This window comes from Bombina bombina, chromosome 1 (assembly GCF_027579735.1).
Source record: "Bombina bombina isolate aBomBom1 chromosome 1, aBomBom1.pri, whole genome shotgun sequence".
Taxonomy (NCBI): domain Eukaryota; kingdom Metazoa; phylum Chordata; class Amphibia; order Anura; family Bombinatoridae; genus Bombina; species Bombina bombina.
In genome coordinates, this window is record NC_069499.1 from 618993225 (window position 1) to 619021121 (window position 27897).

The 27897-nt window shown below is 39.1% G+C and overlaps 1 protein-coding gene across 1 annotated transcript in view; it reads left to right on the forward strand.

Annotated features, from left to right (window-relative positions):
* The window catches only part of LOC128645782 (G-protein coupled receptor 83-like), a 193717-nt gene extending 168809 nt beyond the window's left edge, over positions 1-24908 (forward strand). The window contains exon 4 of the mRNA XM_053699019.1: positions 23619-24908. Within this exon, the coding sequence (XP_053554994.1) occupies positions 23619-24240 (622 nt within the window). The 3' untranslated portion in view covers positions 24241-24908. The remainder of the gene's footprint in view (positions 1-23618) is intronic.
* The last annotated feature ends 2989 nt before the right edge of the window (positions 24909-27897 follow it).

The window sequence follows — 27897 nt, forward strand, 5'->3', positions numbered from 1 at the left end:
TGTATAATGTGCCTGTGATACCAAGGGGGTTGTACTAAGTTGTTGATACTGTGATACTCTGCTTTCATGTCAGATGCATATTGAGAATGTACAACCCTGAAAAATATGTAATGTTTGCTCGAAGTGTACTTTACCTTATGATTGTAGTGATGTCTATGTATTTACCTCAATAAAAATTATTTAAAAAAAAACAAAAAAAAAAAAACATAAAAGGTTGATGACAGAGACAGCCAAAGTGCAGCGTTTGTGCAAAAAATGACTATTACATTTGGCCAGGTGTTGTGACTAAGGGGCTTCACAAAAAGATGTGACATGGCACTTTTGGAATACCCTAGGGTGTCTTATTTTGAAAATGGTATGCCATGATGGGGTAATTTTCATTCCTGGGCTGCTATAATGTCTCAAAGAGGACATAGGCACAGAAAATTAAGGTTCAAAATTTCCATGCATAAAGACTGAAATGGGCAGACCCCATATTTGGCCCTGTAACTTCTGTAAACCCCATAAAACATGTACATGGGGGGTACCGTTTTACTCGTAGGACCTTGACAAACACTAATATGTGTGTTTTATAGCAGCAAAACATAAAAGGTTGATGACAGAAACAGCCAAAGTGCAGTGTTTGTGCAAAAAATGCATACAAAAAAATGACCACTACATTTGGCCAGGTGTTGTGACTAAGGGGCTTCATAAAAAGATGTGACATGGCCCTTTTGGAATACTCTTGGTTGTCTACTTTTGTAAATTGTATGCCATGATGGGGTTATTTTCATTCCTGGGCTTCTATAATGTCTCAAAGAGGACATAGGCCCAGAAGATGAATGTGCCAAATTTTCATGTAAATGGGCAGACCCCATATTTGGCCCTGTAACTTCTGTAAACCCCATAAAACCTGTACATGGGGGGTACTGTTGTACTTGTAGGACATTGACAAACACTTATATGTGTGTTTTATAGCAGTAAAATATAAAAGCTTGATGAAAGAAACAGCCAAAGTGCAAAAAACACATTAAAAATAAATGAGCACTACATTTGGCCAGATGTTATGCCTAAGGGGCTTCACAAAAAGATGTGACATGGCCCTTTTGGAATACCCTGGGGTGTCTTCTTTTGAAAATGGTATGACATGATGGGGTAATTTTCATTCCTGGGCTGCTATAATGTCTCAAAGAGGACATAGGCACAGAAAATTAAGGTGCCAAATTTCCGGCGCTATCAAAACAGCCAATAGGATGAGACCTACTAAAATCCTATTGGCTGGTCAAATCAGCCAATAGGATTTCAGTAGCTTTCAGCCAATAGGAATGCAAGGTACGCCATTTTGAAATGACTACATTGCATTGAAGCTTCAATGTACGGTGGGGACCGTATGAAGAGGACGCTCCGTGCTGGATGTCTTCGCCTCTCCACGCCGCCTGGATGAAGATAGAAGATGCCCTCATGATGGATGAAGATGTCGCTGCCTGGATGGCAACTTTTCGCTGCCTGAATGTCTGGACTTCAGCAACTGTGAGTAGATATTCTGGGGTTAGTGTTAGGTTTTTTTATTTTTTGGGGTGGTTTTTTCAGATTAGGATTTGGGCTTTTAAAAAAGAGCTAAATGCCCTTTTAAGAGCAATGAAAAACAACAGCTAATCAGCTAATTCTATGGCGATTTACCACCCGGAAGCAGCCTCTTTTAGACCAGTGTGCTTTTCACAAAGGAAAACTTTCCTGAAGTATATCAGTCACTCTTCGTATGCAAATTAATATAACCCTAGGGAAGTCTCCCTATGGGTTGATGGTGGAAACCAAGCGTTGACTCCTTGCCCAGTGTGCTTAGAGGAATGTGACTGCACCTCACTGATGAGGCGCATAGGAGGCCAAAACAATCATCTGGGGTTGTCATATTCCTTGTTCAGAGAAGAATTGCCTGGTATTTCGGGGCTGGACTGACCTTAATTGGCAGGATCAGACTGATATACTAAAGGAAAGTTTTCCTCTGTGAAAAGCACACTGGTCTAAAAGAGGCTGCTCCTGGGTGGTAAATCACCATAGAACTAGCTGATGAGCTGTTGTTCATTCCTGGTAGAGTGCTTCTCTCTTCGTATGCAAATTAAAATGACCCTAGGGAAGTCTCCCTATGGGTGATGGGGGAAACCAGACGTGGACTCCTTGCCCAGTGTGCTTAGAGGAATATGACTGCACCTCCCTGACGAGGCCCATAGGAGGCCGAAACCATTGTCTGGGGTTGTTATGTTCCATGTTCAGAGGAGAATTGCCTGGTATTTCAGGGCTGGACTGACCTTACTTGGTGGGATAAGACTTATATACTACAGGAAAGTTTTCCTCTGTGAAAAGCACACTGGTCTAAAAGAGGCTGCTCCTGGATGGTAAATCGCCATAGAACTTGCTGATGAGCTGTTGTTCGTTCCTGGTAGAGCGCTTCTCTCTTCGTATGCATATGTAAGAACTGATAAAATCATTTCTTTCATAATGGCAAGAGTCCATGAGCTAGTGATGTATGGGATATACAATCCTACCAGGAGAAGCAAAGTTTCCCAAACCTCAAAATGCCTATAAATACACCCCTCACCACACCTACAATACAGTTTAATGAATAGCCAAGTAGTGGGGTGATAGAAAAATGAGTAAAAAGCATCAAAAAAGGAACTGGAAATATAATTGTGCTTTATACAAAAAAAAAACATAGCCACCATAAAAAGGGTGGGTCTCATGGACTCTTGCCAATATGAAAGAAATTAATTTATCAGATAAGTTCTTACATAAATTATGTTTTCTTTCATGTAATTGACAAGAGTCCATGAGCTAGTGATGTATGGGATAGTAATACCCAAGATGTGGAACTCCACAAAAGAGTCACTAGAGAGGGAGGGATAAAATAAAACAGCCATTTTCCGCTGAAAAATTTAATCCACAACCAAAAGAATACGTTTTTCTTATAATTGAAAAGAAGAAAACTTAAAACATAAGCTGAGGAATCAAACTGAAACAGCTGCCTGAAGAACATTTCTACCAAAAACTGTTCCCAAAGAGGCAAATACATCAAAACAGTAGAATTTAGTAAATGTATGCAAAGAAGACCAAGTCACTGCTTTGCAAATCTGATCAACTGAAGCTTCATTCTTAAAAGCCCACAAAGTGAAGACTGATCTAGTAGAATGAGCTGTGATTCTCTGAGGTGGGGCCTGACCCGACTCCACATAAGCATTATGAATCAAAAGCTTTGACCAAGATGCCAAGGAAATGGCAGAAGCTTTCTGACCTTTCCTAGAACCAGAAAAGACAACAAATAGACTAGAAGTCTTCCTGAAAAATTAGCTTCAACATAATATTTCAAAGTTGTTACAACATCCAGAGAATGTAATGATCTCTCCAAAGATTTCTTAGGATTAGGACACAAAGAGGGGACTACAATTTCCCTGTTAATGTTGTTAGAATTCACAACTTTAGGTAAAAATTTAAATGAAGTCTGCAAAGCTGCCTTATCTTGATTAAAAATCATAAAAGGTGACTCACAAGAAAGAGCAGATAATTCAGAAACTCTTCTAGAAGAAGAGATAGCCAAAAGGAACAACACTTTCTAAGAAAGTAGTTTAATATCCAAAGAATGCATGGGTTTAAAAGGAGGAGCCTGTAAAACTCTCAGGACCAAATTAAGACTCCAAGGAGGAGAGAATAATTTAATGACAGGCTTGATATGGACCAAAGCCTGAACAAAACAGTGAATATCAGGAATCTTAGCAATCTTTCTGTGATTTGTCCCTTCAAGGAACTTGCAGACAAACCTTTGTCCAAACCATCCTGAAGAAACTGTAAAATTCTAGGAATTCTAAAAGAATGCCAGGAGAATTAAGGAAAAGAACACCATGAAATATAAGTCTTTCAAACTCGATAATACATCTTCCTAGAAACAGATTTACGAGCCTGTAACATAGTATCAATCACTGAGTCAGATAAAACTTTATGACAAAGCACTAAGCATTCAATTTCCATAGCTTCAAATTTAATGATTTGAGATCCTGATGGAAAAACGGTCCTTGAGACAGAAGATCTGGTCTTAAAGGAAGTGGCCATGGTTGACAACTGGACATCCGGACCAGGTCCGCATACCACAACCTGTGAGGCCATGTTGGTGCTAACAGAAACACAGAAACACAAACGAATGTTCCATGATGATCTTGGAGATCACTTTTGGAAGAAGAAATAGAGGCGGGAAGATATAAGCAGGTTGGTAAAACCAAGGAACTTCCACCGACTCCGTCTGAAGATCCCTGGACCTGGACAGGTACCTGGGAAGTTTCTTGTTCAGATGGGAAGCCATCAGATCTATTTCTGGAAGACCCCACATCTGATCAATCTGGAAAAACACATCTGGATGGAGTGACCACTCCCCCGGATGTAAAATCTGACGGCTGAGATAATTCGCTTCCCAATTGTCTACACCTGAGATATGTACCGCAGAAATTAGACAAGAACTTGATTCCACCCAATCAAGTATCCGAGATACTTCTTTCATAGCTAGGGGACTGCGAGCCCCACCCTGATGATTGACATATGCCAAAGTTGTGACATTGTCTGTCTGAAAACAATTGAATGGTTCTCTCTTTAATAGAGGCCAAACACGAAGAGCCCTGAAAATAGCATGGAGTTCAAAAATATTGATTGGTAACATCCCCTCTTGAGATTTCCAAATGCCTTGGGAACATTGGGATTTAAGGATATTAATTGTGATATCTTTGTATAATCCCTGCACCATTGATTCAGCATACAAAGCTGGAGAAGTCTAATATTAAAACGAGCAAAGGGGATCGTGTCTGATGCTGCAGTCATAAGACCTAAAACTTCCATGCACAAAGCCACTGAAGGGAATGACTGAGCCTGAAGGTTCCGACAAGCTGAAACCAATTTTATCCGTCTCTTGTCTGTTAGAGACAGAGTCATGGACACTGAATCTATCTGGAAACCTTAAAAGGTGACCCTTGCCTGAGGAATCAAGGAACTTTTTGGTAAATTGATCCTCCAACCATGTCTCTGAAGAAACAACATTAGTTGATTTGTGTGAGATTCTGCAGAATGTAAAGACTGAGCTAGTACCAAGATATCATCCAAATAAGGAAACACTGCAATACCCTGCTCTCTGATTACAGAGAGTAGGGCACCGAGAACCTTTGAAAAAAATATTGGAGCTGTCACTAGGCCAAATGGAAGAGCGACAAATTGGTAATGCTTGCCTAGAAAAGAGAATCTCAGAAACCGATAGTGATCTGAATGAATAGGAATGTGAAGATATGGATCCTGTAAGTCTATTGTGGACATAGAATGACCTTGCTGAACAAAAGGCAAAATAGTCCTTAAAGTCACCATTTGGAAAGTTGGCACTCTTACAAAACGGTTCAAATTTTTCAGATCCAGAACTAGCCTGAATGATTTTTCTTTCTTTGGGACAATGAATAGATTTGAATAACAGCCAAGACTCAGAAACGGAACTGTTATAATTACCCCTGAAAGCTCTAGATCTGAAACATACTTCAGAAAAGGCTGAGCCTTAACTGAATTTGCTGGAACTCGTGAGAAAAAAAATCTTCTCACAGGTGGTCTCATTCTGAATCCTATTCGATACCCTTGAGAGACAATGCTCTGAATCCAATGATTTTGGACAGAATCTGCCCAAATGTACTTGAAAAATTTTAATCTGCCCCCAACCTGCTGAACTGGAATGAGAGCTACACCAACATGCAGATTTGGGGGCTGGCTTTGCTTTTTTAAAAAGATTGGATTTATTCCAACATGAAGAAGGCTTCCAATTAGAACCAGATTCCTTGGGGCAAAGTTTTGGTTTCTGTTCCTTATTCTGTCGACAGGTACCTGGGAAGTTTCTTGTTCAGATGGGAAGCCATTAGATCTATTTCTGGAAGACCCCACATCTGAACAATCTGGAAAAACATATCTGGATGGAGTGACCACTCCCCCGGATGTAAAATCTGACGGCTGAGATAATTCGCTTCCCAATTGTCTACACCTGAGATATGTACCGCAGAAATTAGACAATAACTGGATTCCACCCAAGCAAGTATCCGAGATACTTCTTTCATAGCTAGGGGACTGCGAGTCCCACCCTGATGATTGACATATGCCAAAGTTGTGACATTGTCTGTCTGAAAACAGTTGAATGGTTCTCTCTTTAATAGAGGCCAAACATGAAGAGCTCTGAAAATAGCATGGAGTTCTAAAATATTGATTGGTAACATCCCCTCTTGAGATTTCCAAATGCCTTGTGCTGTCAGATATCCCCAGACAGCTCCCCAACCTGAAAGACTTGCATCTGTTGTAATTACTGTCCAGGTTGGACAAACAAAGTAGGCCACTTGAACTATACATTGGTGGTCTAACCACCAAGTCAGAGTGAGTCGAACATTGGGATTTAAGGATATTAATTGTGATATCTTTGTATAATCCCTGCACCATTGATTCAGCATACAAAGCTGGAGAGGTCTAATATGAAAACGAGCAAAGGGGATCATGTCTGATGCTGCAGTCATGAGACCTAAAACTTCCATGCACAAAGCCACTGAAGGGAATGACTGAGCCTGAAGGTTCCGACAAGCTGAAACCAATTTTATCCGTCTCTTGTCTGTTAGAGACAGAGTCATGGACACTGAATCTATCTGGAAACCTTAAAAGGTGACCCTTGCCTGAGGAATCAAGGAACTTTTTGGTAAATTGATCCTCCAACCATGTCTCTGAAGAAACAACATTAGTTGATTTGTGTGAGATTCTGCAGAATGTAAAGACTGAGCTAGTACCAAGATATCGTCCAAATAAGGAAACACTTCAATACCCTGCTCTCTGATTACAGAGAGTAGGGCACAGAGAACCTTTGAAAAAAATATTGGAGCTGTCACTAGGCCAAATGGAAGAGCGACAAATTTGTAATGCTTGTCTAGAAAAGAGAATCTCAGAAACCGATAGTGATCTGGATGAATAGGAATGTGAAGATATGGATCCTGTAAGTCTATTGTGGACATAGAATGACCTTGCTGAACAAAAGGCAGAATAGTCCTTAAAGTCACCATTTGGAAAGTTGGCACTCTTACAAAACGGTTCAAATTTTTCAGATCCAGAACTAACCTGAGTGAATTTTCTTTCTTTGGGACAATGAATAGATTTGAATAAAACCCCAGACTCAGAAACGGAACTGTTATAATTACCCCTAAAAGCTCTAGATCTGAAACATACTTCAGAAAAGCCTGAGCCTTCACTGAATTTGCTGGAACACGTGAGAAAAAAAATCTTCTCACAAGTGGTCTCATTCTGAATCCTATTCGATACCCTCGAGAGACAATGCTCTGAATCCAATGATTTTGGACAGAATCTGCCCAAATGTTCTTGAAAAATTTTAATCTGCCCCCAACCAGCTGAACTGGAATGAGAGCTACACCAACATGCAGATTTGGGGGCTGGCTTTGCTTTCTTAAAAAGATTGGATTTATTCCAACATGAAGAAAGCTTCCAATTAGAACCAGATTCCTTGGGGCAAAGTTTTGGTTTCTGTTCCTTATTCTGTCGAAAGGAATGAAAATTATTAGAAGCTTTAGATTTACCTTTAAAACTTTTATGCTAAAGTATAAAAACTCCCTTCCCCCAGTGACAGTTTAAATAATGGAATCCAACTGAGAACCAAATAAATTGTTACCTTGTAAAGAAAGAGATAGTAATCTAGACTTAGATTACATGTCAGCATTCCAATATTTGAGCCACAAAGCTCTTCTAGCTTAAATAGCTAAAGACATAGATTTAACATAAATTTTGATTATATCAAAAATAGCATCACAGATAAAATGATTAGCATGTTGAAGCAAGCGAACAATACTAGAAAAATCAGAATCTGTTTCCTGTTGCGCTAAGCTTTCCAACCAGAAGGTTTATGCAGCTGCAACATCAGCTATAGAAATTGCAGGCCTGAGAAGATAGCCAGAAAATATATAAGCTTTCCTTAGATAAGATTCAAGTTTCCTATATAAAGGATCCTTAAAGGAAGTACTATCTTCCATAGGGATAGTAGTACGTTTGGCAAGAGTAGAAATAGCCCCATCAACTTTGGGGATTTTTTCCCAAATCTCCAATCTGGCTGCCTTACAAAGGATACAACTTTTTAAACCTAGAAGAAGGAATAAAAGAAGTGCCAGGCCTATTCCATTCCTTTGAAATCATATCAGAAATGGCATCAGGAACTGGAAAAACCTCTGGAGTAACCACAGGAGGTTTATAAACAGAATTTCAATGTTTACTAGTTTTAATATCAAGAGGACTAGTTTCCTCAGTATCCAAAGTCACTTCTTTCAACAAGGAACGAATATACTCCATCTTAAAGAGATAAGTAGCTTTGTCAGTATCAATATCTGAGGTAGGATTTTCTAAATCAGATAGATCCTCATAAGAGGAGGATAATTCAATATGTTTTCAGTCATTTGAAAATTCATCATCTTTATGAGAAGTTTAAAAGACCTTTTACGTTTATTAGAAGGTGAAATGGCAGACAACTAAGATGCAGGAAATTACGAATTTGCGCCATCGAATGTACCTTTGCGCCAAAAAAATTATCGCACCAAGAATGACAAAATAAATATCAGCATGTTGCGGCCTCACGAGCCTAAATTTTGTCCACGAAAATGAATGAGAACAGTCAATTTTGAAGAAAAGAATATACCCCAGGTAAGAAAGATAACTTCCTAAATATACTGATAGTCTGCAAAAGGAAATATACATAAACTTGACTCATGACAAATATAAGTACAATACATATATTTAAAACTTTACATTTATACATAAAGTGCCAAACCATACTTACCAAAAGACACCCATCCACATATATCAGATAGCTAAACCAGTACTGAAACAGTTATCAGTAGGTAATGGAATATGAGAGTACTAGTCCCAAAGCCGGTTCACACAGGCCATTTTTTGCAGTACAGCGGTCCCACCCCTTTCTCTCTCTCTCCCCCTCTCTTTTGATCTCGCTCCTCCTCTCTTTTGCGCTCTCTCCCCCTCTCTTTTGTGCTCTCTCCCCCTCTCTTTTGCTCTCTCTCCCCTCTCTTTTGCTCTCTCTCTCTCCCCCCTCTCTTTTGCTCTCTCTCCCCCCTCTCTTTTGCTCTCTCTCTTCCTCTCTTTTGCACTGTCCCCCCTCTCTTTTGCGCTCTCTCTCGCTCCACTTCTCTTTTGCTCCCTCTCTCCCCCTCTCTTTTGCTCCCTCTCTCCCCCTCTCTTTTGCTTTCTCTCCCCCTCTCTTTTGTGCTCTCTCTCCCTCCTCTCTTTTACACTCTCTCTCTCCCCCCTCTCTTTTGTGTTCTCATTTTGCGCTCTCTCTCTCCTCCCCTCTTTTGCGCGCTCTCTCTTACCCCTCTCTTTTTATCTCTCTCCCTCTCTCTATTGCTCTCTCTCTCCCCTCTCTTTTGCTCTCTCTTCCCCTCTCTTTTACTCTCTCTTCCCTCTATTTTGTTCTTTCCCCTCTCTTTTGCTCTTTCTCCTCTATTTTGCTCTCTCTCCCCCCTCTCTTCTGCACTTTCCCATCTCTTCTGCTCTTCCCCCTCTCTTTAGCTCTTTGCTATCTCTTTTTGTCTCTCCCCCTCTCTTTCTATTTCTCTCTCCTCACTCTTGCCCCGACCACGCCCATGTTCCCGCACGGCCACGCCCGCATTCATGTCCAGCCACGCCCACGCTCCCACCCGGTCATGCCCACTTTCGCTGCAACAGCATGTCTGGTAAGGCCAGGTGTGTTTGTCCTTGTGCTGTCTCTACTGTGCATGACAGCTTCGGAAAAACACTCTTGGCCTTTTATATAATAGGATATCGTCAATCTGAAAAGGGAGGTAGGAGATGAATCTCTACGACCGATAACAGAGAACCTATGAAAAGATTTCCCGCAAGGAAAACCATAGAATTCAATAGGTGATGCTCCCTTCACATCCCTCTGACATTCACTGTACTTTGAGAGGAATCAGGCTTCAAAATGCTGATAAGCACATATCACAGAAGAAAATCAAGCACAAACTTACTTCACCGCCTCCATAGGAGGCAAAGTTTGTAAAAATGAATTGTGGGTGTGGTGAGGGGTGTATTTATAGGCATTTTAGGTTTGGGAAACATTGCCCCTACTGGTAGGATTGTATATCCCATACATCACTAGCTCATGGCCAATTACACGAAAGGCTATTGGTAGTTTATTGAAGGCTAGGGGGGTGTTTTTTAATTTAGGGCAGGCTTTTTTATTTTTATAGGTCTTATAGATTAGGTGTAATTGCTTTTATTTTTGATAATTTTGTTTATTTTTTGTAAGCTTAGAGTTTTTTATTCTTCCTAATTTAGTGTTTATTAATTTTTGTAATGTTCTCGTAGTATAAGGTTTTTTTAACTTTGAAATTTAGATTTTTTTAATTGGTAGTATTTTTTATTTTATTAGAATAGTTATGTTAGGTTAATTTATAGTTTAATGTTAGGTTTATTTTTATTTCACAGGTTTTTATTTATTTAAATATAGTTATATTGTAATTTTAATTTAAAGTAAGGGGGTTGTTTGGTTTAGGGGTAATAGTTTAATTTAGTGTTTTGCGGTGCAGGCGCTTTAGGGGTAAATAGGTTTATTTAATTGTTGAGATGTGGGAGGCCGGAGGTCTAGGTGTTAATAGGATTATTTAGTTGCGGAGATTTGGGAGGCCCGAGGTTTGGGATTAATAACTTTATTATAGTGTTGGCAATGTTGGGGAGCGGCAGAATAGGGGTTAATAACTTTATTATAGTGGCTGTGATGTCAGGGAGCTTTGGAATAGGTGTTTATAACTTTATTTAGGTGTCGGCGATGCCGGGGGCGGTGGTATAGGGATTAATAGCTTTATTTAGGTGTCGGCGATGTCAGGGGCAGCGGATTAGGGGTGTTTAGACTTGAGGTTTATGTTAGGGTGTTAGGTTTAAACTTAACTTTTTTTTCCCCATAGACATTATATGGGTTGCATTACAGAGATTTTTCATTCTGCACTTCAGGTATTTTTTCCAACACTCTCTCCCCATTGATGCCTATGGGGGAAAGCGTGCACAAGCACGTCAAAGCAGCCCTTGGCTTTTGTGTGGTATGGAGCTTATCGCCACCATATCGCATGCACAAGGAGGCTTTTCAGTAACTCGTAATGGCAGCGCTATGGAGGGTGAAATAACGCAACTTTTTTGGCATTAGTTTCGCACCCTGTTTAGCGCAAAACTCGCAATCTAGAAGTATGTTAGCTATTGCAATACATTTCTATCAACACCAGTGATAACCATTGAAATGCATCTTTAAGGTTGTCAGGATGGACATGAACTCTCTTTCTTCTGTAATATATGGTCGCTTTGCAACTTTCACAAGTATTGTTTTAAATAAGATTTATTTCTATTGTTTTTAAAGGCCTGTTTCCATTTTGGCATAAACTGAAAACAAAATTGAGTTTCTATCCAAAACACTTCTTTCTAAGACACCCTTAAACAAGATTGTGCCCTTGTGAATAGGTTTTTATAGGGAACGTCACCTCCATAAGTCTTGTCTCCTCTGTTCCTTTCACCCCTTTTAATGGAGCATTTTTCTCTATAATTAAGATTAATTAGTATATATAAATGCAAAATCAACATTTCATAATAATTAATGACCTTACACATGGCATTAAAAAGATAATTTAGATATAGAGATAGAATGAAGATAATAATGTAAAACCAATTTACTCCTCAATAATAATGTACTGATTCTCTAACATATGTAAATTACCATGTGAGACTATTATTTTAATTAGCTTGGGATTTTAATGTGTGTGTCCTTGAAAGAAACAAAAAACAAATATGTATTTATGTCAATTCAAATCTCATAATTATTATAACTGAGGTAATAGTTATACTCATGCAAGAATAATATTATTATACTAAGTATAAATGCATAGATATTTAACATTAGTAAAATATATACAATAATAACCACATGCCAAAATGCATGCATATATGAATATAAACATTATGACACTGTTCATATAAAAACTATTGTACAGTCAATCCTAAATGTCCTTGAATATTGATAACAACAAAGGATATAGTTTGGAGCGCTAAAAAAGCTATAAGGATGATATGGAGACTGATATACAATTCTAATATAAAATACAATTTATTAGCTTAAAATAGATGGAGGGACGTCTCCCTACAATGATTAATTTAAATTAGATATATATATATATATATATATATATATACACACCAAAAAATTCCACCTTAATTCTGAAACATTCAGCAATTAAAAGAAAAATGCACTTCTCAATATATACACACAATTTAAAAATGCTCTGATCAATATTCCACCTTATTCTAAAACTTTAGCAGATTAAAAAAGAAAATACACTTCACAGTGTTTCCACCTTTGTTATATCAATTAAATGTTCCACCTTTTATATTTCAATAAAATGTTCCAGTTTGTGTCAAAACTTGAAGTGCATGATATTTATGCAGTCCGATACAATGTTATTAGTTGTTACCTCTGGTCTATTATTTTTAGATAAACACAGTCTTGTTGCACTTTAGTATCTTTACATTTTTCTAGGGTTCCAGTTCCAGGTGAATCTTGTATCGTACAAGTCTGGAAGGCTAACAAGAGGTCCAATAACTTTCCATAAGGTAGATTGAAACACTGCTAGACACTGAAAGTGTCAGAAGATCCGGTAAGCCCTCTTCTAAATTGGAACACATTAAAAAAATCGCATTTTTATCACTACTGCAAATCACAACTTGCAAAATTGAAAGATACTAAAGTGCAACAAGACTGTATTTATCTAAAAATAATAGACCAGAGGTAACAACTAATAACATTGTATCAGACTGCATAAATATCATGCACTTCAGGTTTTGACACAAACTGGAACTTTTTATTAAAATATAAAAGGTGGAACATTTTATTGATATAACAAAGTTGGAAACACTGTGAAGTGTATTTTCTTTTTTAATCTGCTAAAGTTTTAGAATAAGGTGGAATATTGATCAGAGCATTTTTAAATTGTGTGTATATATTGAGAAGTGCATTTTTCTTTTAATTGCTGTATGTTTCAGAATTAAGGAGGAATTTGATCAGAACATTTTTTGGTGTGTATATATATGTATCTAATTTAAATTAATCATTGTAGGGGGACGTCCCTCCATCTGTTTTAAGCTAATAAATTGTATTTTATATTAGAATTGTATATCAGTCTCCATATCATCCTTATAGCTTTTTTTAGCGCTCCAAACTATATCCTTTGGTGTTATCTATTTGTACTTTTTTGGTTAATCTTAGGGAAGATTGCCTGTGAGGGATCTTGAGGAAAATAATTTGGCACTAATCTTAAAATAATCTCATATTTCATTAAATATTGCACAAGGAAATTCTTGTGCAGCACCAACCCCTGCTCTCACACAACTGTCTATGAAGCCAGATGTCAGGTTAGGAAATGTCCAGAAGAAGACCCAAATGCTAGGGCGAACTAAAACAACACCCTTGCACTCTGAGTTTAATCCAGGACGTGACCCCACGACAACTTCTATAAAACAAGGTACTCACGATATGGAGCAGTGTTTGTCTGAGTCCTCTGGGAAGAGAAATGGAATTCTAGATATCAGCTGGATAAACTTCTGAATAGGGAACTGTATTCAGGCAATTCAGGAATAGTCCTCCAAAGAACCAGGAATGCAGGGATAGACAATTTATACTCAGACAGAAGGAGGGTTAAACAAGAATCAGTGAAACATTCAGTTGGCAACTTGAAATCAAGCGATTAGAGGGTTAAGCACAGCAAAGTCAGTAATGCAGAATCTGGCCACTTGTTATCAGGCAGTCTGAGGGTTAAACACAGCAAAGTCAGTAATGCAGAGTTTGGCAACAGGTTATCAGGTAGTTTGAGGGTTAACACTGCATAGGCAGTACTTGCAGAGTTTGGCAACAGGTTTATCAGGCAGTTTGAGAGTTAACACAGAGTAGTCAGTACTTGCAGAGTTTGGCAACAGGTTATCAGGTAGTTTGAGGGTTAACACTGCATAGGCAGTACTTGCAGAGTTTGGCAACAGGTTTATCAGGCAGTTTGAGAGTTAACACAGAGTAGTCAGTACTTGCAGAGTTTGGCAACAGGTTATCAGGTAGTTTGAGGGTTAACACTGCATAGGCAGTACTTGCAGAGTTTGGCAACAGGTTTATCAGGCAGTTTGAGAGTTAACACAGCGTAGTCAGTACTTGCAGAGTTTGGCAACAGGTTATCAGGCAGTTTGAGAGTTAACACAGCGTAGTCAGTACTTGCAGAGTTTGGCAACAGGTTATCAGGCAGTTTGAGAGTTAACACAGAGTAGTCAGTACTTGCAGAGTTTGGCAAAAGGTCATCAGGTAGTTTGAGGGTTAACACTGCATAGGCAGTACTTGCAGAGTTTGGCAACATGTTTATCAGGCAGTTTGAGAGTTAACACAGCGTAGTCAGTACTTGCAGAGTTTGGCAACAGGTTTATCAGGCAGTTTGAGAGTTAACACAGAGTAGTCAGTACTTGCAGAGTTTGGCAACAGGTTATCAGGCAGTTTGAGAGTTAACACAGCGTAGTCAGTACTTGCAGAGTTTGGCAACAGGTTTATCAGGCAGTTTGAGAGTTAACACAGCGTAGTCAGTACTTGCAGAGTTTGGCAACAGGTTTATCAGGCAGTTTGAGAGTTAACACAGAGTGGTCAGTACTTGCAGAGTTTGGCAACAGGTTATCAGGTAGTTTGAGGGTTAACACTGCATAGGCAGTACTTGCAGAGTTTGGCAACAGGTTATCAGGCAGTTTGAGAGTTAACACAGCGTAGTCAGTACTTGCAGAGTTTGGCAACAGGTTATCAGGCAGTTTGAGAGTTAACACAGCGTAGTCAGTACTTGCAGAGTTTGGCAACAGGTTATCAGGCAGTTTGAGAGTTAACACAGAGTAGTCAGTACTTGCAGAGTTTGGCAACAGGTTATCAGGCAGTTTGAGAGTTAACACAGAGTAGTCAGTACTTGCAGAGTTTCACAACAGGTTATCAGGCAATTTGAGAGTTAACACAGTGTAGTACTCACAGGAGCCACAAAGAGGAACAAACAAACGCGCACCGAAGGAACAGAAGCCCGGAATAAAAATCTGAGTCGTGACGTCAGCAGGAGGGGATGGCTCAGAACAACCTGTCAATCAAGCACGCAAGGAGGACCCCCTGGAGCTTCCCGGCGGCCGAGCGTGACACCAGATGATTAAGGCTAATGGTCCCCATCTGGTTGTCCCAATCATCCTTAGATGTTGTCTCAGCTATTAAGCTATATCCATACAGAAAATACAGACATTCATCTCAACTGTTCCACTGCTATGCAAACAACAGCCTGATTTTAAAGTATATCTACCCCAGTTTTAAAAGAAAATACAGACATTCATCTCAGCTGTTCCACTGCTATGCAAACAACAGGTAGCCTATGGAAGATAGATTCCCTCCCAACTAAGGTTCATTTCTTCATTTATAGATAGTCCCACACTACTTTCATTCTCCTTAAATGGCAGCTGCAAACACTGATCAACACATCCTTCCTTTTTCTTAACCCTATATAATACATAACATCTCTTCCTGCAAACAGCTACATATCACAAATCAATAGTATATACACCTCATACCACTAACATGAATCCAAATATTACCATACTGTTATTCATGATAACTCTTTTCTCACTCCAATTTAGTTCCTATCATTACCGCCATAAACACACTCCTCAAACTGGAAAACACATTATCATACACCATGGCCTGCTCTGTTGCTGTAACTTATCTGCTGAGTGCTGGTGGAGGGTTATTAAAAATAACCCTCCTACCCCCACCTCACAAAATTATCACATTCACTATATGTCCAAACAAAAATGATTTCCAAATTCCTATTCCTTATGTTACTTGTCCTTGCAAATGATGTAGAGTCCAACCCTGGTCCAGCAACAAATTCCATTCCTAGCCTTTCAGCTAAAGAAGGCCTCTCCTTTGTGCACTGTAATATCCACAGCTTACTACCAAAAATCGATGCACTGCAAGCTTGGTGTTCACATTAAAAGCCCAAAATCATTGTGATCTCTGAATCGTGGCTAACCGCAAAAATACCTTATCCTGCAATTGCAATACATGGGTATTCTTGCCATAGAAATGATAGAGCAAAGAGAGGAGGCGGCATTGTAATTTATGTTGACAATTCCACAAAGTACACCCCCTTAAAAAAATATAGCTCTCCTGCCACCTTTGATTTCCTTTCTGGCACAATTGAGATCCTGTGCAGTAAATTAATCATTGTTGCAGGAATCTACCACCCACCTAGCTCCCCTGTGCATTCCATTTCTGACATTGCAGCATTTCAGCAAAGCATTTGACACCGTCCCACACAATAAACTTATTCACAAACTATATCTCCTTGGTCTAGATTAAAAAATTGTGAACTGGGTGGAATGCTGGCTTAAGGACAGAAAACAAAGTGTCTTAGTAAATGGAGTTCATTCAGCAGAGGGGGCTGTTACTAGTGGTGTTCCTCAGGGGTCAGTTCTGGGGCCTGTTTTGTTTAACATATTTATCTGCGATATCAGCAAAGGGCTACAGGGGAAAGTATGTCTCTTTGCTGATGATACAAAAATTTGCAACAGAGTGGATGTTCCAGGGGGGGGGTTAGACAAAATGAGAAGTGATATACAACAATTGGAGGATTGGACAAACGACTGGGATCTAAAGTTTAACACAGCAAAGTGTAAAATAATGCATTTAGGGAAGAAAAATCCAAATGTTAATTACAGACTCAATGACACTTTACTGACTGTTACAGATGAGGAACAGGACTTGGGAATTATTATTTCAGATGATTTAAAACTTAGTAAACAATGTAGTAATGCAGCGAGTAAGGCTAGCAGAATGCTTGGATGTATTGGTAGAGGTATTTGCAGCAGAAATAGTAAGGTTCTTATGCCACTTTATAGATCATTAGTTAGGCCTCATCTTGAGTATTGTGTGCAGTTCTGGAGGCCATATCTTCAGAAGGATATTAACAAACTTGAATCTGTGCAAAGGAGGGCTACCAAAATGGTACATGGTCTAAAAAATAAAACTTACCAGGATAGGCTCAATGACCTAAATATGTATAGCTTAGAGGAGAGAAGGGAAAGAGGTGATATGATAGCAACTTTCAAGTACATTAAAGGGTTTAGTAAAACTGAGGCTGTGGGTATTTTACATAAAATGGAAAATTCAAGAACAAGGGGTCATGAGCTCAAGCTAAAGGGTAGTAGATTGAGGAGTAATTTGAGGAAGCACTTCTTTACAGAAAGAGTGATTGATTTATGGAATAAACTTCCTCAAGAGGTAGTAGCAACAAACACTATGGGGGACTTTAAAAATGCATGGGACAAGCATAAGGCTATCCTACGAACTAGATAAGTTTATACTGTTAGGTAAGGTCGGGCAGACTTGCTGGGCCTATGGCTCTTATCTGCCGTCAATATCTATGTTTCTATGTTTCTATTGCACATCTCCTTAGTGAAACCATAGCTCAAAACCCAAAAAGTCAAATTTTGGTATTTGGAGATTTTAATATTGATTGGCTGAATCCAAAAAATAATAGTTGTCGCTCGCTGTTTAAATCTTTGCAGCTAACGCAATTAATCTCCTCCCCAACTCTCATAAACATCAAAATCCATAATCACACCCTGCCTGACTAGATTCTCTCCACTTCTCCCGACCGAATCCAGGAGGCAGGTGTTCTCCCTAACAATTTCAGTGACCACTGCTTAGTGTACTGTGTGCGCAAAATAAAGGCAACTAAATCCTCTCCCAAGGTTAAAATCCCCAGATCCTTCAAAAAATGTAATCTTTAATCTTTTCTAATTAACATCCATAACCTCCCCTGGCACAGATTAAACCTAATGCCTGATCTAGACTCTGCAGTTGAATTCTTTCAATCTGAACTGCTACAAGTTTGGAATTTACATGCCCCGCTGTGTAAGGTTAGAGTAAATGGAGCACACTTGAATTGGATCACAGCTGACCTCATTCAAATGTACCAGTTTCGGGATTCATTGTGGTCAAAGTTCAAGCATACAGGCTCTATGAACGATCACTGTGTATATAGACAATGGCGAAATATATGCTCTAAACAAACAAAATTGGCCAAAGCCCAATATTTCTGTGAAAATCTGAACAACAACATATCAAACCCTAGAAAGTTTTGAAAACTCATAAATAACTTACAAAATCCTCCAATCCACTCCCAACCCCCACTGTCAATGTGGACAACCATACCCTGCAACTCCCCTTAGAAGTAGCAAATGCCTTTAATAGTTATTTTGTCAGATGCTCCACCACCCTGATTGACAAACTAATAAATGACACGCATCCTGAAACTAAAAATGTGTATCAGGCCCCACTAAATCAGCAAAGACCCAATATAGAGAAGTTCAATTTTAAACCTATACCCATCAATGTCATTAAGAAACACCTTAATAACCTAAAAATAAAAAACAGTCTGGACCTGATCAAATCCCAGCAATGCTGTTGAAGCTCAGTGCTCTGGCAATTGCTAAACCAGTCACAACCCTAATTAACAAATCCTTGGTGTCTGGATACAAACTGCAAGAGTAGTGCCTATCCATAAAAGTGGGGAGTTAACCTTGGTTTCTAATTATCGCCCTATATCTTTGCTCCCAATATTGTCAAAAATCTTAGAAAAATGTGTCCATATGCAATTATGTGAGTATTACCAACAATCTAACTATCTGACCCCTGATCAATCAGGTTTTTTCCCGAATCACTCCACTACAACTGCCCTCCTAAAAGTTTGCAACGACATCCAAACTGGCATGGAACAAAGAGACCTAACTGGAGCAATTTTCCTTGATTTTGAAAAGGCCTTTGACACAGTAGACCACAACATACTACTGCTCAAAAACTGCTAAAAAAACTCTGGTATTGCTGATCGTTCGTTAACCTGGTTTCGATCATATGCATCACAATATGTCTCCATTTCTGACAGCAACTCCCTCCCTCTCCCAGTCACGTGTGGTGTACCCTAAGGTTCCATTCTCGGCTCCCTACTATTCACATTATTTATAAATGATCTGCCTAATGTCTGCAAAGCCTCAACTGTACACATGTACGCAGATGACACGGTAATCTATGCAAACAATTCCGATCTGCCGCAGCTTGAAGCAGTGCTCCAAGACCAGATCACAGAGGTAGAAAAGTTTATCTCAAAAAACAAACTCTTCCTAAACACTGACAAAACTGTCACAATGATCTTTGGAACGGGACCTAAATTACACAAATTACAAAATTCCAATCTTTGCATCAAAACAAAATCCAATTGTACGCTGACCGCAGTACACTCTTTTAAATACTTAGGTATGTTTTTAGACCCCAATCTATCTTTTGGCCTCCACATAGAAATGCTTGCATCTAAACTTTATCCAAAACTAGGTGCCCTGTACAGAAAAAAATCCTGCCTCAGCCCTAAAGTAAAGGAAAAGATTGTACATCAGATACTGATGCCTATCATGGATTACGGGGACATAGTATATGCACCTGCACCGCAAACTCACCTTAATAAACTTAATACATTGTATAACTCGTTCTGCCACTTTGTGCTACAATGTAACTACAGGACCCACCATTGTGACATGCTAAAAGAACTTATCTGGCTGTGGCTGGAATCCAGACGCACCCTCGATCTTTCCTGCCCTGTGTTTAAGAGCCTTTCTGGGAAGCTCCCACCCTACCTGAGCAGAATGCTCTACCCTTCTATTCCCACCTCCTATAAACTCTGATCCAATAACAGCACATTATTTAGCTTGCCTCAATACAAAAAGAAAGCAGCTTGATCCTCCTTCTCCTACAGAGCACCAAAATTATGGAATGACCTCCCTCACACTTTCAAAACTTCCCCAAGCCTAATATCCTTTAAGAGATCCCTCTCTACATATCTCAAAACAGAATGCACCTGTCATGGTTGATAAATATTTCCTACCAGTTCTATCTTAAATGTTTGCATATATTGTGTATTATTATTGTTTTTGTATTTTATTGTACCCTATCGTATCAATGCAATGTTTTGTGGTCCCAGGACATACTTGAAAATGAGAGAAATCTCAATGGCCCATATTTATCAAGGTCTGGTGGACCTGATCTGACACTGCGGATCAGGTCCGCCAGACCTCGCTGAATACGCCGAGCAATATGCTCGTTGTATTCAGCATTGCACCAGCAGCTCACAAGAGCAGCTGGTACAACGCCGCCCCCTGAAGACTCGTGGCCAATCGGCTGCCAGCAGGGGGGTGTCAATCAACCCGATCGTACACGATCGGGCTGATTTCCGGCGATGTCTGTCCGCCTGTTCAGAGCAGGCAGATAGGGTTATGGAGCAGCGGTCTTTGTTACTGCTGCTTCATAACTGCTGTTTCTGTAGCCTGCAGGCTCGCCAGAAACACGAGGCATCAAGCTCCATTCGGAGATTGATACATATGCCCCTAAGTATCCTTCCTGGTAAAATATTTTATAAATAAATAATCCATCGTCAGTTGAATGCTTCTCTTTCCTAGTTCTGTATGCAAATTAACTTGGGGAATTTTGCATCCATATAGGCTGAAATGTCTAAAGTTAGCTGTACACATGTTTTATAAAGGTAGGAGAGTTGCCTGTTAATTTCGAACAGGACAGACTTATACTGCATAAAATTTCCCCTCTGTGAAAGGCTAAAGTGTGTGGATACAATTCCATGGACCTAGTATGATCTGAAAGTGAGCCTATTGGTTCTTGAAAACAGACCTAGTAAACTTGTCTGCATGACTGCAATTTGGGCAATACTGATTAAAGCTTGGAGATAAGCATGGAGATATCAGGTTACCAATTTAGGGCTTGTTGAGTCATAAAAATTGAGCCCTAAGCTACCAAAGTTCCCAACAGTTAAAAGTAGTTTACGGCTCTATGTTAGTGCCAGGTTTCTGTTTAAATATTTTTTTTTCACAATGTGTGCAGTCAGTCTTTTCCTTTATGCATAAGTTAACATTGTGTAAACGCTTCCATCTGACGTCAGATTTCCCAAAAATGTTACCTGACCTAACATTATAAAACATATGTTTAACGCCTGTACTTCTTACCTGTGATTGCCTCTAGAGAGAAAGACACAGGAGTTATGTAGATAACAAAACAAAGATACAAGATATGAAAAAATCTTTTATTTAAGAAAACACATTTTTTTTGTTTTATTCAGCTTTTAAATGCATTATTATACATACAATTTATTGCTGCCCTAGACATAGGCCTGTTTGGAATTACCGAGATATGTGCTTGATTATATTTTTATATGTAAATATATATTGATATTTATATAGGAATATAACTCCAACTAGTCCTATACCTGGCAATAAATATGACATATAACAATAAATGTATGATGATACCCAGATCTACCTATCCACCCCTTCACTCTCTCCTTCTGTCCTTGCTCACATCAGTGTCTGCTTATCTGGCATTTCTTCTTGGATGGCTTCTCACCACCTAAAAATCAATATGTCCAAGACTGAGCTCCTTCTAATCCCCCCTCTAATTCTACCCCGGTTCCTAACTTTTCAATCACTGTTGGTGACACCACTATCTCCCCATCACCCCAAGTCTGCATCCTAGGAGTTACACTTTACTCCAATCTGTCCTTCATACCCCACATCCAATTGCTCTCTTCCTCCTGTTGCAACCATCTACGCAATATCTACAAAATCCGTCCATTTCTAAGTGCTGAAACTACTAAACAGCTAATCCACTCCCTGGTAATCTCCCGACTTGACTACTGTAATAACCTACTAACTGGCCTCCCTCTCTACCCCGCCTCTCCCCTCTTCAATCCATCCTAAATGCCTCTGCCAGGCTAATCCAACTCTCCCGACGCTCTTTATCTGCTTCACTTCTCTGCGAGTCCCTTCACTGGCTACCCTTCCACAGCAGAATTAAATTCAAAATTCTCATCCTGACCTACAAAGCCCTTACCAACGTAGCCCCCCTCCTACCTGTCCTCACTCATCAAGAAATATACTCCAGCCCGCCCCCTAAGATCCAACAATGACCTGCTCCTTGCATCTTCTACCATCACCTCCTCCCATGCCAGGCTACAGGACTTCTCTTGTGTGGCACCAACCATCTGGAATGCACTTCCCGGAGCTGTTAGACTTTCCCCTAACCTTTCCTCCTTTAAATGCTCCCTAAAGACCTTTCTGTTCATGGAAGCCTATCTCTAAATCAGTAAAAAATGAATTCTACCTGCCAAACTGCTGCCCCATCTAACTCCACACTAACATCATTCTCACCTTTGCAGTCCCCACCTCCTGTTTCTCACCCTCCTACCATCTAGATTGGGCCCTCAGTACTGTACTTTTATCTTTGTACCCATGGACAGCGCTGCGGAATCTGTTGGCGCTTTATAAATAAAGAATAATAATAATAATAAAATGAAACACTAGCATTGTCAGTAAACTTTAATATCTCAATGGGAACTAAGCTTTCAGAAGATAAGTTTTTACACCTAGTTTAACATGTCATAATGTTTGAGACCTTATTAACAGCTTCCGACAGTGCTTAACCTGTTTGCACATTCAGTGGAAACCGGATGTAATTTTGCGTACTTCAGCTTCTATTACTTTCTGTGTGTAAAACGTGCCATCAGAAACTGTTGATAAGCACAATGGCTTCCATCAGAATTTTTTTTGTTTGTCAACCTTGCTCAAAACCATCTATAGCTCAGTAGAAATAAGTCCTTAATTGGTCAGTGAAATCACATATCAAGACCTGAAGCTATCACCTAATGTACAAAAAGTAATATAATTATTTTTTTAAACATTGGTAGAACTTCTACTGGAGTAAGAAGAATGATGGGAAATAATGTAATGAAACTAGTCAAATATTTGAATTCTAGCTTTCCATATGAACAAAAAATTTATAATCTAGCTATAAGAAAAAAATATTTTATCCATCATTATTTAGGTAAATCATATTGTTCTAACTACACTAAAGAAAAGTAAATCTGGACCTACTTTAAAATGTTTTCTGTCCATCAAACAAGCCACATATCACATTTATTTTCACATGAAAAAAAAACAATTGCTACAGATATAAATCTATATCTAGATTGTAAGTTCCCACGGGAACAGGGCCCTTAATTCTCCCTGTATTTGTCTGTAAAATTTTGTGTCTTATCATATTGTTTCTCCACTGTACTGTTATCCTTGTACCCATGGGCAGCGCTGTGGAATCTGTCGGCGCTTAATAAATAAAGAATAATAATAAAGTTTTTTTTGGGCGATTAGCGCTTTTGTTAGTAAAATGGTTTCTGATTATTAATATTTTACATTTTTAAATTCATTATTTTAAACTTGTAACTTCTATTACTGTTTAAAGCCCTTGGAAATTAGAGTAAAATATTTAATAACGTTTATCAATCAATATTTCCCCTTTGTTATTATACAATTTCATTTCATGTATTATTTTAAAAAAAAGAAAAAAGCTTTATGGACTTTCTTGCTCCCTAACATTGTTCTCTCTCATCTAGGAACACTGTACGAATGGTCTGTCTTCCTAGCTTCCCCCATCCAGCTGACCTGTTTTGGAAGTATCTGGACTTAGCCACATTGGTACTTCTGTATGTCTTGCCTCTCATTGTCATTTCTATTACTTACACAATGGTGGCAAAAAAACTATGGCTGAGGAATGCTATTGGCGATATTACCATGGAGCAATACTATGCCCATCGGCGGAAAAAAATGATGACCCTCAAGATGCTAATGCTGGTCGTCGTTGTTTTTGCTGTTTGTTGGTTTCCATTAAACTGCTACCTGGTCCTGATGTCCAGTAAAGTCATTAGCAGTAACAATGCCTTGTACTTTGCTTTCCACTGGTTTGCTATGAGCAGTACATGTTACAACCCTTTCATTTACTGCTGGCTGAATGAGAGCTTCCGATCAGAACTCAAAGCCCTGCTTTGTGTGTGCAGAAGGAGGACAACAGCTCAGAACCATGCTCTGCAAGCAGTCTCACCCACATTCCGACATGCCTGGACTGAAAACTGTAACTTTAAACAAGGTAACAGTTCACAGAGTGCTCATTCTGCCACCAACGTTAACTCAGGGAGGACTGATATCTCCAGTGTGGAACCCATTGTTGCAGTGAGCTGAAGATGCCCTGCAGGGTTTGCTTAATGTATTTGATGCCAGGGAGGCTGCATTGTATTACAGGTCCCCCGGTACCAAATGTATAAATGAACAGACAGTTAACCTTTTATATTTCTGGTAAATTAAGATCAGTCATATGGGTTCTTACAATAAGAGGAAACCATGTGGCTAAGGAAATGCCTATAAAAATGTGCTGTCATCAGTTTTGAAATGCTCTATGTAAAATGTTTTTAATAAAATCTCTGTGTGATATCTTTTTAAGTGGGAACAGAACGGACAATCATAAGAACTGCTTTTGTCTACCATAAAGTTGTGAGAAACAGTTCTACATTTCTAGACACCATCCGTTATTGTCAAGGAAGTGAGATTCTAATACTTGATTTATTATGGCTAGGTATAAAGAGATCCAGTTGATGTTTCAGAGCATTGTTCAAAATTGTACTGTCCTTTCATACAAACAGAATCAATCAGGTAGTTGTAAAAGTGCAATTAACACAATCTGTGATATTTAGAGATTATTTTAATATATAATGTTTACCTTCCTTTTTTCTACTTACCAGTGTAATCATGGAAAACAGTGAAAATGTATAGTCATTAACCTGTGAGATTTATAAAATGGGTTAATTACTAAAATAAAATTATATTAAAGGTACATTTAAATGTAATAATAACATGCTATAGTTTTTTTTTATAATGTTGTTGGTAACTACGAGTTTAACCCCTGCCAAAGGACATAAACACATAGTTAAACTCAGACATGCTCCCATGGTGATAGGCAGCTACATGCATATGTCACTCTTGATTGGTTCACGGTCGATATTCTGATCCAGAAAGTGTTGCGGCTCTTAACAACCCGTTTAATCCCATTTCAAGAGATCAAACAGGCAAAATTAAATTCATTTGAATTTCCGTGTGAAAATGTTGTATGACAGATCTGGTGATTTTTTTGCATGGTTTTCTAAACCATACTGATGTACATTATGAGCTGCTATTTGCATTTAACAAATATTTATTTAGAAAATCTAGTTAAATATTATCAAATGTTTTTAAAGTGGATTTTTTATAAGAATGTTAAGACCATCACAGAAGTAAAAGAAACTTGGTCAAGTCAAAAGTAAAACATAAAAGTGAATATTCTCATTATCAGAATTAATTTGTATGCCAAAGATTTAAGATATGAGTTAAGCTATGTTTTGGTTGGGTACTGATCATGGGAAAAATACTATATGAACAGGCAAAAGATGCTATTAAAAAAAAAAGGGATTTGCTTTTTAATTTTTAAACAAGTTCATGACAAACATTTAACAAGTGGAAAAAAATCTGCTGGTATAGTTTCTTTCCCAAGATATGGTGAGTCCTTGGCTTCATCAATTACTGTTGGGAATAACACTCCTGGCCAGCTGGAGGAGGCAAAGAGCACCACAGTCAGACTGTTAGGTATCACTTCCCTTCCCACAACCCCTAGTCATTCTCTTTACCTTGGTGCATGGAGGAGGTGAAGTTTTGGTATCTAAAGAAAACATTGGAGTTCCTTCACTTCAAGCAAGATTTTATTATTTTGCTCTGGTCTTTCCCTTGTTTAAGGATTGGGTCTAGCCGTAGTCCATGTTAATCTCTTCAGTAGAGTAGTGGTGGCTTTAAAGCAGTTAGGAATTTGTGAGGTTGGCCTTGCTGCGTTTTCCTAACCCTTTTTGCTGCCCATGGTACAGAAAGCAAGACTACAAGTCTCTGTGAGGAGTGGCGTCCTCTCACACTGTACAGCAGTCCCCCTGCCGGACGGCCAGACTGCAGGTGAGTGACTTTTGTCTTCTGGGTATGGGAGAATGTGCACTTTAAAGCAAAGCTTTAATTTGGGACTCAATATATCATAGTTGTGATATTACGTATGGCAGTGAGCAGGCACTTAATGTGAAAGAGAGACTGTATTACCCCTTTATTAGTGTTGAAGGGGTTAATCATTAGTCAGGCTGGTATTTTAATTGTGCTTTAACCTTAGTTTAAGCTCAGTGGGCTACTGGAGTAGAGTTTGTTTGTACAATGGGCTTTTTTAACCATCCTGCAGCGACATTGCAGTTCTGATATCTCTTACATGGGACTTAGTTTTTCTTCTCAGGTTTGCTTGCTTACTCGATCAATTTGTTTTCACAGGCAGCCTTGGGTTAATCACAGTCTGGATTGAGCACACCATGTATATTGTTAGCAGAAATTGTTGCACTCTTTTCTCCTGGCTCCGCCTCCATCTTTCCGAGTAAAGAACGGAGCAGCGCCATTTTGGGGACTGTTTTTGGTAGCACGCACGTGACAGTCGTAGTGTTTAGAGGCTGTATTCGCCTATATGATCGATACCTTTTATCTACACAAAAGTATAAGTGTAAGAGGAAAGTAAGCCCAACAGTAGAGGGCTAAAACTCTTGATATATCTATTACAATATTGTCCCAATAAAGTCTTTTACTGATGTATAGTTAATCTTATGATACAAACATCCTATATATTTAGGCAAATTCTGTTTGAAGGCAAACATCTATGCACATAAAGTGGCAGTGCTCAATTTTAAGTGTTTTTTCTGTTTCTGCAATTTTACAAGCCTCTATACTTAAAGTGACAGTGTTCATTTTCAAGTATTTTAATAATTATAGCAAATATAATTTTATAGCCTCATGTCTCTCAGGATGATGCTGTTTAGGCAATGCCACAGCTTTCTCCTCAATCGTCCCAAACCTTTATGGCGTCACATGCAGTGCCCTGTGGTTCCTCTCAATCTCCTGGAGGAGTTATTTGCCTGCATAATTTGCTGCCCAGGTATCTTCTGTGTTCTCTGTGGCATTATCTGCTTTTCCTTTACTAAAGGGAAATCGCAAGTGGAATATTAGAGATTCCGGTTTATGTACCTCCTACTGCTATACTGGCCGCCTTCCTCATAGGTCTGATGAGGAGGATATGTCAGTAGCCTCTGAGGGTGAAATCTCAGATTTGGACAGTATAATCCCTTCATCTGATGCTGAAGTAGTATCCTTCAGATTTAAGCTTGAACACCTTCGTGTATGGTTAAGGGATGTTTTGGATACTTTGGAGCGACTCCGATACGTATGTCGTTGTCAACCCTAAGAATCTAGTAAACTTTATAAATACTATGGTTCCTCTGTGGAAGTTTTTCCTGTTCCAGACCATGCTAGGAGATTTTACACTGGAATGGGAGAAGTCAGGGTTTATTTTTCCCCATCTCCTGTCTTTAAAAATATGTTTCCTGTTTCTGTTTCATTTGAATATCAGGACGCACGGTGCCTTAAGTAGTAGGGCATTTCTACTTTGGCTAAGAGAACTACGGTTCCTAGGGAGGATAGCTGTTCTTTTCAGGATCAATGGATTAAGCCAGTGGCTTACATGGAAGTTTGTATTGCCACTGTGTCTAGTGCGGCATCTTATTGGTGTGATGCCTTGTCTGATTCCAATTTTATAGAGACTCCATTGGAGGAGATCCAGTACAGGATTAAGGCTCTTAAGCTAGTCAATTCTTTTGTTTCTGATGCTACCTTGCAAGTTTTTCAGCCGGGAGCCAAGATATCTGGCTATGCTGTGCTAGCCCGCGGGGCATGGTAGACAGTGGATTTTTCCTCTGAGTCCAACTTTCTGGTGCATCCATAGAAGGGTAAGCCATTGTT